This window comes from Pelobates fuscus, chromosome 1, assembly GCF_036172605.1.
Source record: "Pelobates fuscus isolate aPelFus1 chromosome 1, aPelFus1.pri, whole genome shotgun sequence".
In the NCBI taxonomy this organism is placed as follows: domain Eukaryota; kingdom Metazoa; phylum Chordata; class Amphibia; order Anura; family Pelobatidae; genus Pelobates; species Pelobates fuscus.
In genome coordinates, this window is record NC_086317.1 from 404115010 (window position 1) to 404134270 (window position 19261).

General features: G+C 39.8%; 1 protein-coding gene across 1 annotated transcript in view; it reads right to left on the reverse strand.

The window, feature by feature from the left end:
* The window catches only part of LOC134575843 (pro-glucagon-like), a 32766-nt gene extending 16384 nt beyond the window's left edge, over window positions 1-16382 (reverse strand). The window contains exons 1-2 of the mRNA XM_063435316.1: window positions 16326-16382; window positions 13115-13223 (exon numbers count right to left, since the gene is read on the reverse strand). Of these exons, the coding sequence (XP_063291386.1) occupies window positions 13115-13215 (101 nt within the window). The 5' untranslated portion in view covers window positions 13216-13223; window positions 16326-16382. The remainder of the gene's footprint in view (window positions 1-13114; window positions 13224-16325) is intronic.
* Between the last annotated feature and the right edge of the window lie 2879 nt (window positions 16383-19261).

Below are 19261 nucleotides of genomic sequence, written 5' to 3' on the forward strand. Positions count from 1 at the left end.
CAAGCTTCAATATTTGGTTCTTTGGAAAGGCTATGGTGAAGAGGATAGATCATGGGAACCAGTGGACAATATTCATGCCCCTGATCTTCTTCAGTCTTTCCATGCACAGTACCCTGCTAAACCAGGAAATAGGGCATCCAGAGGCTGCGCCTGTAGAGGTGGGAGTAATGTGAGGAACTGACTCTGCTGGGTTTCGAACCTTGGTTTACATGCTGCTAAACCTCTTCCTTACCACTACACCAGCCTGCCTTTTTGCAAATGTACCTGAGATCTGGTTACCTTGACTCTATAAGCATTGGTATCAGTGACAAGTCTCTTCAGCTGTGTCTGGTCATGTGTCTGGTTCTTGGCCTATAAAAGCCACTTCCTGTCTCTGTACCTTTGCCAGATTATTGTGGTTCCTGTACTCTCTAATCAAGCTTGTTCCTGTTTCTCCTACCTGTTGCCTGATTTTGGACCGTTTTGACTTTGCTGCTTCTCCTTCCCACTGACCTCGGCTTGCCTCACTACGATTATCATCTCTCTGTTCCAGTCTCCCATCTCTGCTTAAGACCAGAAGGCCACTCAAGGCTCAGGGGCTCAACCACCTGGGTAACAAGTGGCTACCTCTGGCAGAAAACATTGCTGATCTGGCTACTGGACTCCAAAACTTTGTAACATCAATATCATTACAACTATAGTGAAAGAAATACAAACATGTATTCCTGTCACTATAGCTGTAAAAAACACTATTTAAGTGGCGGCTCCCCCTTTACCCACCGTAGAAAGGGTGAAAACTCACCTTTATTCCAGCACCAAGTCGGTTTGTCATGGCTTTAATCAAAATTCCAATTGGACTGTGACCGCCTATGTCAGTCCGAGGGAATTAAGGAGGGAGGTGCTTAGGGCTGATACGGCCGCAATTAGGCGGCTGGCAGTCAGAAGGAGTCATCAGTCTCCCTTCACAATCCCCAGCAATTTGGTGCCTTGTGATCCTCGCACTCAAGATCCACCTCCCACATGCAAGCCATGCTACCCACACGCATGATGTTGACCTCACTGGCAGAAGGAGGACAAAAAATGGCAACTTCACCTCCCAGTGCTTCCACACAGCCTTCAGTGTCAGGTAGGCTTCAGCCCATGACAGTGATTCTGTGTGTGTATGTGCCTGTGAGTGAGCTTGTCTGTAGTGAGCATGTGTTTGTCAGTGAACCTGTCTGTAGTGAGCATGTGTTTGTGTCAGTAAGCTTATATGTAGGGAGAATGTGTGTGTCAGTGAGATTTTCTGTAGGGTGCATATGTGTGCCAGTGCTTAAGTATATCTGTAGGGAGCCTGTGTGTGCCTTATCTGTAGAAAGCTGTTCTGTAGGGAGTATGTGTGTGTCAATAACCATGTCTGTAGTGAGTTTGTGTGGGTCAGTGAGCTTGTCTGTAGTGAGCATGTGTGTGTCAGTGAGCTTTTCTGTAGAGAGAATGTTTAAAATGGAATGAGGCAAAAATGGGATTCTTTGTTAAACAAATTTGTATATGTCCACCCAGAATCCTTTGCAGTAGTACCATCACTGCAAATTTGTGATTTCTGTGGGAAAAGCAAGTCTTTTGGCTTGACTGGTGTGCAGATTTTTGTTTAACATTGTATTAACTATCCACAGACTTCAGGTGAAAGGGGTTTTCAATCACAATTTTTCCCCACCATAACTTTTGTGGTATATATATATATAAATTCCCACTATGAGTGCCTAAGTTAGGTGTATAAAAAAAAAAAAACATTTTTAAAAATACTATTTATGTTTTGAAGTTGGTGTTTACAGAGTGAGTAAGTGTGCCTGACCTTGTATGTTGTATTAATTGGCCCAAGCAGCAGGGGCGTACCTAGAGCATTTGGCACCCGGGGCGGGTCCTATTTTTGGCACCCCCCTGCCCCCCCCCCCCCCCCCCAAATTTAAATATAAAAACAACCAATTTTTTTTTATGTATTTAGCACTAAGCAGTGTTTGTGTGTTTGAATGTATGCATGTTTTTGTATGGAGTATATGTGAGTGAATGTAGCGGTGTGTTTGTATGTAGTGTTGGCGTTTGAATGCAAGCATGCATTTGTGTGTTGTGTGGTATTTGAATGCAGTGGTATGGTTATATATAATGGTGGGGTGTGTATGTAGTGTTGACGTTGAAATTCATGAGTGTATTTGTGTGTAGTGTTGGCGAGATTGTTAGATGTCTGCACATATACACATACACGGACATACACACATGCAGATACATATACACAAAACACAGTCACACACAGATACACATTGACACACATGCAGACATCGTGGCGACTCTAGGAACAATATATATGGGGGGGGGGCACATAAGATACCACAGTCAAAACAGGAGGGGGAGGGGGAGCAGTAAAACTTCTCACTAGGGGATGGGGTAATATGCTGCCATTGGCTGTCTGATGCCAGCATGCTGTGTTCTGCATGCTGGCATCTGACTACACATTTGCATATTATTCACATTAGCCACCCAGATTTCTTGTTGTGGGCTGGCTGACACCTCTTAATTGCAATCTTTGTTTAGCAGATAACTCCTCTATTTGCTATCCTTTGTGGGATTGCCATATTTAAGGACACCAAATAAGGTGCTATCTGCTAAACAGCACCCTCATTTGGTATCTTTAAATATGGAAATCTCACATACGGGCACCAATTCAGGGAATTATCTACTAAACAGATAAAGGATAACAAAATGCCCTTTTCTTATTTTCAGTTGTTTAGCAGATAAATCCCTTATTTGTTATCCTTATGTGGGATTGCAATATTTAACCCCTTAAGTCCGGAGGGCGTACTATTACGTCCTTTTAAAAGCGGCTCTAAACGCCGCCGGACGTAATAGTACGCCCTCCGTTTTTTAGTAACTTACCCGGTCGCTGGCGGTCCCACGCCGGCGATCGCGGTTCGGGGGACTCCCAGGGAGCCCCCCGCGGCACGTCCGCCCTCCAGGAGCCCTCCCGGCCATGTGAGAGTGAGGTCCTTGCGAGGACCTCACAATCACATGGCCGGTATAGCTGCCTGCTGCATTGCCAGCAGGGGGACCAACTGTAATGACAGTTGGTCCCCCTGCTGGCTGAAAATCAAATAAAAAATGTTTAAAACAGTGTAAAAAAAAATAAATTATATACTTAGATCATATATATATATATTATATATATATGATCTAAGTATATATATACACATATACACACATACACATACACCGTCTAGGTGTATTTTAATATTAATATATATATAATTATATATATATATTAATATCAAATTACACGTAGACTGATACTGATTAAATATATATATCATTATTGTTATATATATATTTATAAATAATATAAAAAAAATTAATATGTAAATACGTAAAAAAATAAAATAAAAAAAATAATTAAAAATAAAATATTAAAAAATATATAGATGTGTTTTATTTCGTTCTAACTGTATTCTGATATTAATATATATATATATTTATATCAAAATACACTTATAACGAAATAATATATATATCTATATACATAAATATATACGTATATATCACTATATATATACCTATATATAAATAAAAATATTAAAAAAAATATATATATATATATACGTATATATACACATATGTATATATATACATATATTAATTCTACACATATATTTATGTAATAATTTTACATAATTAGATATCCTAATTAATTACAATTAGCGGGACCTGCCTGACCACCCATGCCGAAAGTATAGGGAATTTAATTTGCTAGCACTATATTTAACCCTATGACTTTCCAAGACACCATAAAACCTGTACATGGGGGCTACTGTTTTACTCGGGAGACTTCGCTGAACACAAATATTAGTGTTTCAAAACAGTAAAATGTATTACAACCATGATATCGCCAGTAAAAGTGACGTTTTTTGCATTTTTCACGCACAAACAGCACTTACAGGGACGATATTATTGCTGCAATACTTTTTACTGTTTTGAAACACAAATATTTGTGTTCAGCGAAGTCTCCTGAGTACAACAGTACCCCTCATGTACAGGTTTTATGGTGTTTTCAAAAATTACAGCGTCAAATATAAGGCTTGTGTTTAATTTTTTTCACATTAAAATTCGCCAGATTGCTTACGTTGCCTTTATGACCCTATGGTAGCCCAAGAATGAAAATTACCCCTATGATGGCATACCATTTGCAATAGTAGACAACCAAAGGTATTGCAAATGGGGTATGTCCAGTATTTTTTAGTAGCCACTTAGTCACAAACACTGGCCAAAATTGGCATTTTTTGCATTTTTCACACACAAACAAATACAAACGCTAACTTTGGCCAGTGTTTGTGACCAAATGGCTACTAAAAAAGACTGGACATCGCTTATTTGCAATACCTTGGGTCGTCTACTATTGCAAATGGTATGCCATTATGGGTGTAAATTTATTTCCTGGGCTACTATACAGTCTCAAAGGCAACGTAACCAATCTGGCGAATTTCAATTTCAAATGTAACACGCTATATTTGACCCTGTAACTTCCCAAAACACCATAAAACCTGTACATAGGGGGTACTGTTTTACACGTGAGACTTTGCTGAATACAAATATGTGTATTTTATTGCAGTAAAAGCAAACAGTATTATGACATTGACAGTTAAAATGTCATGAAGAACGAAAAAAATCAAAAAAAATCTTATTTTCTCCCATTTTTTTCATATTTTTTTTTTTTTTTTTTTTTTTTGTCAATCTTTCTTTTATTAAGGCATATTTAAGGGGTACAGAGGAAAGAGCGGGAAATGCATAAGTGTTTCACAAGGTAGGGTCAAAACAGAGTTATCAGTGTTCACATACATTTCCAGAACCTTAACCCCTTAAGGACCAAACCTCTGGAATAAAAGGGAATCATGACGTGTCACACACGTCATGTGTCCTTAAGGGGTTAATGCCTCATTTTATGTTTTTATGTGTCGATGAACGGTAAATGTTGTGTTTCTATAGGCTAAACACTAAACATATTCGATCAAGCTTAACGTTACAGTGAGAAATAAGCTGTTGTATGCGTTTGTCTTTAGGTTAAACATTAAACATATTCTACCAAACTTAACGTTACAGTAAGTATTAGACTGTTGCTTGCTTTTGTTGCAGGAGTACAATATTATTCATGTTATTCACGGTATAGGCTATTATATGCAGTCCCTCACTTTTCTTTACCTTTGTAAGGAATATATCATAGTGTAACGTTATGAGTCTATATGCTAAATATTAAACGTATTCAATCAAGCTTAACGTTACAGTGAGAGGTAGGCTGTCGCATGCATTTGTCTATCGGTTAAAGACTAAGCATATTCAATCAAGCTTAACGTGACAGTGGAAAATACTGTTGCTTGCTTTTATCTATAGGTGAAACTTTAAACAGATTCAATCAAGCTTAACGTGACGGTGAAAAATAGACTGTTGCATGCTTTTGTTGCAGGTATACAATATTAACCATGTTATTCCCATCATAGGCTATTACATTTAGTCACCCTCTTTACTTTACATATGCTAAGACAATACCCCATGAAGGGATACGTACATCCTGCAGGCTCGAGTTTGCAAGAGAGAAATTAAGTAGCTAAATACAGTGGGAAATACATAATGCATGAGGATATGTTGTACTTCGTTTAGGTGCCCTTATGTATTGCAGAGCAAAATAAAGTAGAATAAAATGACAACACAGCATACGAGTAAGTCCTGCAAAAGCTGACATGAGTCTTCCCCCGGGCATGTGGCCAGACTGGCTAGCAAAACACGGTGGCGGGGTCTTCCCGATGTCGTGGTGATTCTGCAGCTGTGGGCCGCCCATCTTCGGCCCGAGGCCTTAGTAGGTGCTCGTGCCTGGTCGCCATTGATCCCATCAACAGGATCGTGGGCCCAGGGTTTCGCCGGATCCCGGTGTTCTCCCTGGGGGTATGGCTGGCTATGGAGGAGTTCCTCCTGTTGAGCACCCAGCTCGGATGAAGGGCTAGCGGTCTCGTCTGCAGCGCTATCCACTTGGGCGATGCATGTTGTGGTACTGGCGTTGTGTGCTTGGTGTATCCCCTTACTTGGGAGCTGCTCGATGGCATGTCTCAGTTGGCGTTTGTTGCCCAGGGTGGTGAGCCAGATGGTGTCTGTGGTCTGCTTCGGTCTCTGCGGTGCGGGTCTTACACACGTGGCCTCCGCCATCTTAGCTTCGGGCCTCGGCCTGCCTGGTGGCTTGTCATTGCCTCCGGGTTTCTCTGTGGCGCATGGACCGGGATCACCCCCCCGGTCCAGAGGGGGGGGGGATCAGGACCGGGTCCGCAGAAGTGCCAGACGCTTGTTGGGCAGGATAGTGGAGCGGCGGCCGTCCACTCCACTCACCGCCAGGTGGGATCCCGCATGGTGCCGCGGGGGTCCCTCCTCCGGGGGACTAAAACTCCGGGAGCAAGCCTCTCCCCGACTCCGGTAGCCCTGGTGCATCAATGGTCGCGGTTTTCGGTCAGTTAGTATCACTAAAATCGTCCATTATAAGCTGTATGAGCCATGTTGTGCAGGAGCTGATCCGTCCTGCGACCGCTCAGCTCGGCGGCCCGGCCCCGCCCCCCCATTTTTTTCATATTAAATTATGTTTCATAGCTAAATATTTGATATTAAATGAAAGCCCTGTTTCCCCTGAATAAAATGATATATAATAAGGGGGGGTGCATTTAATATGAAAGAGGTGAATTACGGTTGGACAGACATATAGTGCAAATGCCAGGTTTTGTTTACGTTTTGTTTCGTTCACAACTTGTACATTTGGCTGCGGTGTTAAGGGGTTAAGGACAGGAAATAAGGGAGCTATCTACTAAACACATACGCAGAGATACACACAATCACACATAATCACAGATTTACACAAACACAATCACTGACCCACAATCACATACACACACACACAAATATTACATACATACACACATTTAATCATTAAGAGGTCCACCCTGCCTCCCTACCTTGCTCTAGAAGGGCTGGAGTGGATCCTCAGTCCCTGGTGGTCAGTGGTTGCTGCTGGGATCTCTGTGCTCTTTCTGCACAGGTCCATCGCACGCCCTGTAATGATGCCGAGGCTGCGATGACATCATATCCTGGCTGCCGGCTCACTGCAGGGCGAAGACCGTCAGACACAGTCACTCACACACAGTTACAGGCACAGTCAAACACGCAGGCAATCACACAGGCAGACAGTCACACATACACACACAGATTCACACCCACAATCACAGGCAGACAGTCACACATACACACAACACAGTCACAGGCAGTCACTCACACACACACACACACAGTCACAGACAGTCACTCACACACGCACGCACACACACAGACAATCACAGTCAGACAGTCACACACACAGTGGCACACACACACACAGTCACAGACAGTCACACACACAATCAGAGGCAGACAGTCACACATACACACAACATAATCACAGACAGTCACACACACACAATCAAAGACGGTCACAATTAGGGATCGACCGATATTGATTTTTTAGAGCCGATACCGATACCGATAAGCTGTGAACTTTCATGCCGATAGCCGATAACTTGCCGATATTCTGTACATTTACCATTTTGAAAAAATAAACTCTTTCTAACGGTAAATGCACAAAATATACATGCCACATGTAGTGGATGAAGTGTATTTAGACAGGGGAGCTGTGTGTGTAGTGGATGCAGTGTGTATTTGTGTAGTGTGTATATATAGTGTATGCAGAGTGTATAGTGAATGCAGTGAGTGTTTGTGTAGTGTGTGTGTATATATATATATATATAGTGAATGCAGAGTGTGCATAGTGAATGCAGAGTGTGTGTTTGTGTAGTGTGTGCATAGTGAATGCAGAGTGTGTGTTTGTGTAGTGTGTGCATAGTGAATGCAGAGTGTGTGTTTGTGTAGTGTGTGCATAGTGAATGCAGAGTGTGTGTTTGTGTAGTGTGTGTATAGTGAATGCAGAGTGTGTGTTTGTGTAGTGTGTGTATAGTGAATGCAGAGTGTGTGTTTGTGTAGTGTGTGTATAGTGAATGCAGAGTGTGTTTGTGTAGTGTGTATGTATGTAATGCAGTGTGTGTATGTATGTAATGCAGTTTGTGTGTGTGTAGTTTGTGTATGTAATGCAGTGTGTGTGTGTAGTTTGTGTATGTAATGCAGTGTGTGTGTTTGTGTAGTGTGTATGTATGCAATGCAGTTTGTGTGTGTTTGTGTAGTGTGTATGTATGCAATGCAGTTTGTGTGTGTTTGTGTAGTGTGTATGTATGCAATGCAGTTTGTGTGTGTTTGTGTAGTGTGTATGTATGTCATGCAGTGAGTGTGTGTGTGTGTGTGTGTTTGTGTAGTGATGTAATTTGTGTAAAATGGAGGGGGGGATTTTTTATGTTTATTATAATTTTTTTTTATATTTAAATTGTATTGTTTTTGTTTCTTTTAGTCCCCCCCTCCCCCCCCACCTGCTTCTTACCAGGGAGGGGGGGATATAGTATTCCCTGGTGGTCCGGTGGCTTGTTAAGTACTGTGGGGCGGCTGGCAGCAAGTGCTAACTTACCCTCCCAGCAGCTCCTCCAGCTCCCCAGTGTAAATCTCGCGTCCCTTAGTGCCGCGCGGAGCGTTGCCATGGTAACCCGTGGCAACGCTCTGCAGCCGCGGGTCTCGCAAGATTTAGACATGGAGCTGCAGGAGCTGCTGGGAGGGTAAGTCAGCGCTTGCTGCCGGCCCCCCCAGGATCGCCGGGCTTGTAATGAGCCTGGCGGTCCTAGGAGGTATTATCGGCAATATCGGTAGCTATATTGGCCGATACCGATATTTCCGAAAATAACGAATATCGGCCGATTATATCGGTAAAACCGATAATCGGTCGATCCCTAGTCACAATCACAGTTACACACTCACACACAGTCAAAGACAGTCACAATCACAATTACACACACACACACAGTCAAAATCACAGTTACACACAGCACACACAGTCAAAGACAGTCACAATCACAGTTACACACAGCACACACAGTCAAAGACAGTCACAATCACAGTTACACACAGCACACACAGTCAAAGACAGTCACAATCACAGTTACACACTCACACACAGTCAAAGACAGTCACAATCACAATTACACACTCACACACAGTCAAAGACAGTCACAATCACAGTTACACACAGCACACACAGTCAAAGACAGTCACAATCACAGTTACACACAGCACACACTCTCTCACTTACAGTAAGCTTGGGCTGGAGTAGGAGTGGATCCAGTCCCTCCTGTGCTGTAGTTGGGGAAGCAGGGACTCCTTCCTGCTTCCCCTCTCTCTGTGTGCAGCAGTATGAGACTGCATTTAGCTCCGCCCCCGCATCCGGCTTGGCTCCGCCCCCACGGCCGTTTTAGCTCCGCCCCCAAATCTCCGTGCAGGTTTCCTGCTTCCAGCCCCTGCGTGTGAGCTGTGTCGGCTGCCCGGCGCCCTGGTGCTACGGCACCCGGTGCAGCCACACAGCTCACAGAATAGCAAGCCTGGCCAGCCCTGGTGGCACCCCCCTGCCTGATGGCACCCGGGGCGGACCGCCCCCCCCCGCCCCCCCCTTAGTACGCCACTGCCAAGCAGCACCTTTATAATGTATACCCATCCATCAGGTACCTACCATATATCCAGGTTGAATTTGCACATGCACATATATATAGTGAGGATTGCTGCCGTGGCAATGCTCTGTCGACGCTGCGGTGCTCGCAAGACTTAGAACAGAGCAGCTGTGAAGTGAGGATGAACCGTACTGGGCCCCCCTGCGGTGTACAGATAGCCAGGGGCCTGCAGCATGTCACCAGACCACTAGGGAATGTGACCTCCCTCGCCCTGGCCACAGGTAAGATGCAGGGAGGGGGGAATGAAATAAAATGTATAACAATTAATGGGAAAAAAAATGTATTACAATTAATGGGGGGAAATTTATAACCGTTAATGGGGAAAAATGCAACCCCCCCAAAGTATTAACCCCCACTACATTTTACACACACACACACACACACTGCATTAACTAAACACACGCTACATCCTTTCACACACTCACACACCATTAACTAAACACATGTTACATTCTTACACACACACGCACACATTCTGCAGTCACCAAACCACACATCATCCTTACAAAAACACACACTTTGTGTAAGGATGTAGTGTGTTTAGTGACTGTCGAGTGTGTGTTTGTGTACAGCTATTTTCTGTTAAACAGGCTAATTTGATGGCCCTAGATGGGTGTTACAGGCTCCCAGCACCATCGGCGGGCACGGCAGGTGTTAACAGGGACGTTAAAATCCGCTTCCAAAATGGCCCTGACAAACAAGAGTTTATGACCACCATTCGCAGTAAGTCACCTTACAGCTTTAAAAGCCACCAGCTAACATTCTTCCTGGATTTGTCTAGAACGACCCTGGACTGGCGCAGGTCCATGAGACCTTTAATCTTGGAACTCATAAAGCATAATATGCCATATAAGTGGGGAGCCTTAAGAAGTCTCCTGATTCCCTACAACTCCAGGACATTGAAGGTCATGGAGGTCTGGTCTCTGAAATTTCGGACACGCTGTCTGCAGAAGTAGAGGGACCAGAGACCAGCGGTCTCCTGAACTGTTCACCAGCTTTTATTTTGTTTTGCTTAGTTTGATTTTCTCATGTTCTCTTTCTGTGTTCACACTAACCTCCACATATATAACTATACACCCTAATATGCTACCCCTGTTAATCGTCCCCCGCCCACCCCCACCCCCACCCCCACCCACACACCTATCTGATCCTGGAACACTCTTCACACCAACACTGTGGTTGATCACCTCTAACCCTGTTACAGTGACATGTATACACATCAAATTCTTGAACGGCAAGAGGAGTATAGTCCACGATACTCCTTTTCACATAACACTAACCTTCAATACATCGTGTAGGGGTAGTGAGCTTCCAACCAACTGTTTAAAGATATCTTAAGTTTTATCATAAAAAATGTGCAGTGATCTCAATGCCAAACCTCTGTTAACCTTTGTTGATATTATTATGCTTGCATTTGCCGTTGTGGCTTAGTAACCTGCTTTGCTACATTTTGCACAACAAAAAATTAAAAAATTTAAAATAAAAATAAAACACTTATAATTAAATTACACACATATGATATATAATAACTGTATGTTGTATATATATATTATTATTATAAAATATAACAATAAAATGTGAAAATTATTAAAAAAAATTATATATGTAATTTTATTCTAACTGTATTTTGATATTAATATATATGTATTTATATCAAAATACACTTAGAATGAAATTATATATATATGTATATAAAAATAATACAAAATATATATCCATATACATAATTTCATAAATAAACACATAGACTTCAAATATATAAATATGTATATATATTTAAATTCTACGTGTATATTTCTGTATTATTTTTACGGAATTTCATTGATTGCAATTTGTGGGACCTGCCGGACAACCCAGGCTGAAAGTATAGAGAATTTAATTTGCTAGCACTGTATTTAACCCTGTAACTTTCCATGACACCCTAAAACCTGTACATGGGGGGGGGGTACTGTTTTACTCGGGAGACTTCTCTGAACACAAATATTAGTGTTTCAAAACCGTAAAACATATTGTGAAGTGTTTTGCATTTTTCACACTCAAACGGCACTTTCACTGATGATATTGTTGTGATACGTTTTACTGTTTTGAAACACTAATATTTTAGTTCAGCAAAGTCTCCCGAGTATACCAATACCCCCCATGTACTTGTTTTATAGTGTATTTAAAAGTTACAGTGTCATATATAAGGCTGGATTTTCCGTTCCGTTTTTCACATTGAAATTTGCCAGATTGGTTATGTTGCCTTTGAGAACGTATGGTAGCCCAGGAATGAGAATTACCCCCATGATGGCATACCGTTTTTTTCACAAACACTGGCCAAAGTTAGCATTCATAATGTTTTTTTTGCATTTTTACCACACAAATATAAATGCTAACTTTGGCCAGTATTTGGGACTAAGTGGCTACTAAAAAAAAGACTGGACATACCCCATTTTGTATACCCTGGGTTGTCTACTTTAAAAAAAAAATGCAATGTCACTATTGATAAATTTTAAATATATATATTTTGAAATAGCCATGTCCTACTTGTACTTATAGCCTTATAACTTGCAAAAAAATAGCTGACAATATGTTAACATTGGGTATTTCTAAACTCAGGACAAAATTTAGAAATGGGTGTTTTTTGCGGTTGTAGATGCGTCACAGATTTTGGGGGTCAAAGTTTGAAAAAGTGTGAGTTTTTTTCAACATATTTTATAAAGATTTTTATAGTAAATTATATGATATGATGAAAATAATGGTATCTTTAGAAAGACCATTTAATGGCGAGAAAAACGGTATATAATATGTGTGGGTACAGTAAATGAGTAAGAGGAAAACTACAGCTAAACACAAACACCGCAGAAATTTAAAAACAGCCCTGGTCCTTAACGGTAAGAAAATTGAAAAACGGTCTGGTCACTAAGGGGTTAACATTGTGGTTCATGTCAAATCTTTACAGTAGGGGGAGACATGGCAGCCTGTAAAATGGATGTTTAAGTGAGAAAATAGAAAAAAAATGTGTGACTAAAGCATGAACTTTATACTACCTATACTATGCTGTAGCCAAAAGAGTATACTCCCTAAACGCATAATTGTAGTGAATTTAAAACAGATTAGCAAAAACTGTGTTAAAATATCCAAGATATGACTGTATATGAATTGAAGAAATTATCAGTTCTTTATGTTAAACATTGCAATTTGCATTTCACTTCACTACAATGTGTTGTTCACTAAATAAATTGTTTTGTCCTAAACACCGCCTTCTCAATCTACAGCTACAGAGTTAACATTCCACCAAAAATGAATGTATCATAAAACAAATAAAACCATAAAATAAACTTGGCAGCTTGGAAGTTGGACCATGGATCAGTGATGTTGCCAATGATTTTAAAATATGATCGAGTTGTAAATGTATTATTTTAGGTGTAAGCTGACGATATGACTGTGCAAGCTGCACTTTACTGAATTCATACCTGGTTTCATCTGAAGAATCCCTTATCAATATTTGCACGGTGACAGGCGCCATCATCAGGATAATTGCTGCAGCAATATTAATCAGTTGTGTCTTTTTCATCTGTTATGCTGAGGGAGGAGGTTACTAAAATCAATAAATGTTTTTTCAATATATTACGGTGAGCACAGTGTATAAATGAGCATGTGAGGACAGGGGAAGCCATCATTTCAGCATTAACTGCTATACTGTTTTAAAAATGTATATATTTTACTCTTCTTTTACATTGTATGCACCTTGCTTGGTAACCTAAAGAGTATTGTATATTCTATTTATCATGGTAGAATTGATCACATTTCTGATTGGCCCTGCTGAAGTTGCTGACCTATAATTTCCATTATTCTCTGGCCATCTACTGCATTTAAAGGATTCTGGGAGGTACAGGCTTAACATTTCAAATTTTGAGATCTGTTCCTTTAAAAAGCATCACACTAAGCATCATAACAACCTTGAAGCGCTTATGGTGCGAAGTCATTGTCTCCGAGCACAGTTTGACTTAAAACTGACTCTCTAAGCCTGTCCTTTTGCTGTCCAACTTCCATTCAACTGGGCACACAGAGCTTGCATGCGCCACATGGTGAACTTGGAGGGACATTATTCCTTTCTATGTTACTGCAGAATGTTTGAGCCACATGTATGGATGGTGGCTCAGGAGATCACTGCACACATCTCAGATTGCAAAACACTGGACCAGGCTGTGAATAGTCTAACACAACCAATGCGTGGTTATCAATTTATCCAGCATTTCTGTTCACCATGGAAGCTGCGCTACATATCCCATAAACTCATGCTAGACAGAAATGAATAAGATAAGGAAAACACATCTATAGCTTGGAATGACAGACTTCTGATGGCCCCTCAGAGTTCATACCCACACTCGGTTTTCAAGGATCAAAGCAGGAATATTGCTTTGGTTGCTGGCTTATACTGATAGGAGTTTGAATTCTAGCTTGATTGAAACATGCTCAATATTATTTCTGAATGCCAGGAGATCTAATATAAAAAGAACATATTTACTCAACACAATGTGCAATGTGGATAATTGGCTTAATTCTAATTGGAGATGTAATAGACAATGACAAACAGGATATCATTTATCACTCAGATATGAGTCATCAACCATTCTTCATCTCCGGAGAGAAATCTGACCTGAATGTTGCTTTCATTTTGCAGGAACAGTGCAATCCTTTATATTTCATCCTAGACATTGAGTATAATGGACTAGTGTCCCAATTGTGGGCTGCTCCCTCTAACATCTTGTTCTGGTTAGACATGGGAAAAGCCTGCCGGAGGTATATAGGCATTTGGCAAAACCAGAGTACTACAGGCCAAAGCCTCCAAAAGCATCACTTTTAAAGGCTCTGCTGAGTGTAGCTTCAAGTGGTAAAAACTACAACAGAAGGGGAACCTGTGAAATATGCATTTCTTGCCACTGCAGGATGTCAACACATGTGTAAAGCAGCAAAAGTGAGATTTAGGGAACTCATACAGCATCTAATAAAGTATGTCTGAATATGCAAACCTATGCACTCATTGGGTCCTAGATACTGCGTCTGAGTTCGTGGGTAGAATAATCTTCTCTTTTGCTTTCTTTACACTTTCACCTTAACTTTTACTTTTTGTGTTCCTCTACTTTCCCCTCCTCCCTCTAGCCTTCCTGTATTTTTACCCATTCTATATTTCCACTTCTCCTCTAATCCTGGATGACAGGTGTTACAAATAGCATCTCGTACTCAGGGATCCCCATTTGTCATAGGATGGTTTACAGATGGCATTTGCCTTTCTCCTTTATGTATTTTCTTCCCCCTTCCCATAGCCATTTGTTCACTTTATTTGTATTCTACACATTTTCCTGAAAAGTATTACAGTTGGTACATTGTATGATTTACTATACAACATTGGTACATTTTAGCATTGTTGTCAGGTCCCTCAGTTATAAAACACTCAGTGGAATCATTGCAGTATATATAACCATGGTCTCTAGGTTAAGCTGAGGTGCAGGACCTCTTGGGTGTGCAAAAACATGAGAAGATTCTATGGGAAACGCAAAACCCACTGTCCAACTTTTTATCTTGTAATCTAACTCAGATTAATTCATTCCCATAAATCTACAAAGCTATCTGTCACATACATGGAATTTCGGCATTTAGTTTAATCACTGCTGAATTCTCTGCCATTAACAAGTAAACTCACTTTGTTTATGTAGCCCTTGTCACACATCCCCTGGCATAGGTATGGCTAGGACTACATAGGACATTTTTGTTTTTTTTCCATGGAAGATGAAAAAGTAGTTAGATTGACACTTTAATTACCAAAACAGTGTGAGACACAACCAGGATAGGAGTGACTAGGGCTACGTGCCCAAAAGTGAACTCCTAAATTGCAGAGAACTGAGCAGTGAGATGCTCTAGAGACTAAAACTGCTTCATTAAACTAAAGTTATTTTGGTGCTTAGTTTTCCTTTAACCCCTTAAGGATACATGACGTGTGACATGTCATGATTCCCTTTTATTCCAGAAGTTTGGTCCTTAAGAGGTTAAGGGATTTATTATTCCTAGAAAGATTATTTCATGTAGCCAACATGCTTTTTGTTCTCATTTGTCGTTAGTGTTTTCTTGTCACTGCTACATTTAACATACACATTTACAGTATTTACACTAATTTTTTATTTTTTTTATAGCTTAGATTTAATTATTTTCTCTACCTGTAATAAATCTACAGCAAAGTTTACAACAACCTTCAAAATGTTTATATAGTGAGCTTATCTTGCTAAACACATGTTGGAAAATGTGAATTTATATATCTCAACATGTTTACCTGCATATGAATATACATAATTTATTATTATGTATATGTTATAGACTTGTATTTATATGTTTGTCAGTTTATATTTACATGTGTTACAGTTGAATTATTTTTGTTTTGAAAAGTAAAGTATGCATTTATATCTTACAGATTGTATACATGGTGATGAATTTAAAACTTACTTTAGACTAAAATTTTAACCCCTTACGGACACATGACATGTGTGACATGTCATGATTCCCTTTTATTCCAGAAGTTTGGTCCTTAAGGGGTTAAATACACACATACTCTTTGAAAAGAAGATACAATAAATCCAATACTAAAGTTGCGTGGTAAATGTATCATTCCATTATAGAATGTTGACTTACCCTTCTGCAGAAGAGGTTCTTCCTTTACCGGTCTTCACTGCTCTTGGTGAAGCTGCTCACCGCGCATTTCGCTTTTAAGCATTTACCGGATGTACAAGATGACAGGTAGGTCAGAGGTGTCTTCTGTATTCGTTTTCTATGCCATTATGATTCAAGTTCCATTTTATGTTTTCCAAGTCATTAATAATAACCTTTGAAATGTGTTTTTTTTCCTGTGGTCCTATGCATTTTTTTTTTTTTTTTTTTTAACAGTGGATATCCTAATCATGTTAACGATCTACTTCTGACAAAAGAAATGCACACTGTAATCCCCGGATCTTGTCACATTGCATTGTAGACATGACATTGACAGAAGGGTCGGATTTAGAGGTGGAAGGTCTGTGATACGCAAGCCAATTGGGTAGACATTTCAAACTACGTGGCTGAGACCGTTATTAACTCGTGTTACTATAAATATTATTTGTCACACATAGAAGATATTAAATCCCCCCCTTTTTTTAATGAGTTCTTTCTCATTTCCGAAATAGTTTTTAAGAGGCTATTATTTTCTTTAAGGGGCATAAAGTATTCAGCATTTCATCTAACTCTAATTAGTATTCACTGTGCAAACTATGAAAATATATATTCATTAAAAGGCTTGATTGCTGACATAATTGGTTACATCTTCCAACAGGGCAATTCTCAGATGAAATATTTAACCAAATGTTTGATATACCTGGACAGAAACATGGCACAAACAGGATACTTTAAAGGGGTGCTCTAAGCACCATAACCACTTAAATATGTGGCAGTGATTATGGTGCAAGAATGCCCTTCATATCATTGTCCAGTTATGTGTCAAACTGTTTTTGAGTGAATACATGAGTAAGATACACCAGCTTGGATGGCATGCATTGGATGACAGTGTTTACTGTTGCGCTAAGCTCATGAATGTAATTCAAATATGGGCACAGCTGGTATTGCTAATGTGGACATGTAACTTCTGTAACAGCGATATGCCAAGTGAGGGGCTAGGCTGCACTCCGGGCAGCAATGTATTGAGATTTCAAGAATGTCCATCTCCTCAGCCAGCAACCGTATCTTCAGTTCCTTTATGTTATGTATTCGTCTCTATACTATCACAAACGTCGCAGAGCCAGATCATCGCCAGTCATTCTCACTAGCGCTTTGCAAGAGCTTGATTTATTGTTTGGATGATGGTGTAATGGAGAGATCAGACATTCTTCGATATTAAATTTATCTGATTACAAGGTTTAAAAACGCTCTGTAAGATTAGACTTCAGTTGCAGCAAATTTGAATGGAACATCATGTTATTAAATAGTAAAGAGTGTTTATTATTTTATGTCCCTCTTGCAGGGGGTTAATATTTCTGAATTATATTTTATCATGAGGCTCTACACTGTTATGTTTAGTGGCTATCTTCTGTGAATAGAGTTGAGCTTTTGAAAGCGGAATAATATCTGTATTAATGAACTGAACACATGCATAGGGTTTTATTAAATTAGCCTTACTTTATTTTGCCTTGATTCTATTCATAGCTCATAGCAGTAATCACAGTAGGCAAGTTCTGGATTCAGTATATTTTACTGCAGGACATTGTTTCCATCCATGGAGATTGAGCATTCAGGAAAGTCGAACAGACAAGCAGGGAAGAGATTGTTAGTGTGAATAGTCAATTTAAATAAATCTACAAATGGGTGCTTTTCTTTAACCCTTTCACTCCAATACCAGGGAAATTACCTTCTATAAAGCATCAATTTACTTAAAATGTTAATAGAAGGTGCATGCTATGTCCTTTTAAGCAAATATTGCAATTATTGCAACTTAGAAGAACCCAACCTAAACTATATTTTTTATAATAGTAATAATTAGTAGCAGTAGTAGTTGTAAGAGCAATTGCATTCATTGTCAGTAGGTGAATACGAACAAAATGTAAACAAAAAAAGGACACAGACAGTTCATATGTGACCGATATCTAACAGAATCTAAAATTGATTTTCTCTTTTTTTTAATTCAAATTATAACAACTAACACTCACGAGTCACTAGAAGTTTTAGAAAACTCTGAACCAACACTAAGAATGTATTTAATACACTGACAAATGATCAACATGTAGAAATAAATTAAAGGGACACTACAGTCACCAGAACAACTAGAACGGAGTGGTTTTGAGCGTTCATTTACATTTTTGCCCTAGTAAGATCTACAGCCACAATGCAGAATACCTCCTACAAAAAACATTGGGGTTTAAATGAGTATTATTTATTTATAAAATATTTTACCAGGAAGGATACATTGAGATTTCTCTTGTTTTCAAGTATGTCCTGGGTCCACAAATCATTGCATTGTTACATTAGGGTACAATAAAATACAAATACAATATTAATACACAATAAATACAGATTTTAACATAGAACAGGTAGGAAATATATAATCAACCATGACACGTGCATTCTGTTTTGAGGTATGTAGAGAGGGATCTCTTAAAGGACTTTAGGCCTGGGGAAGATTTGAAAGTGTGTGGGAGGTCGTTATACAATTGCGGTGCTCTGTAGGAGAAGGAGGATCGGGCCGCTTTCTTTTTGTATTGAGGTAGACTAAGTAAAGTATTGGTATTACTTGGAACAAGTAACGTTATGGTGTAAATAAATAGATAAACCGAATGACCCAGCATGGATATTTTACAATTCTTGGTAGCAATGTCACGAGTAACAGGTAGATCATTTAAATCAGGAATGGCAGGGTGTCCACTAACTACAGAAATGGCAGGTATGTGTGTTTTAGAATTCAGGTAGATTATGGTTGAGTGCCTTGTTAAGCAAGGTATCTTCACATAGCTAAAGGAAGCGGCTTCTCACATGCAATGACTATTCCTAACAATATTGAGAACTATAATAATAGAAAAATAAAAGGTCAAAAGAAACATTCCCTCCCT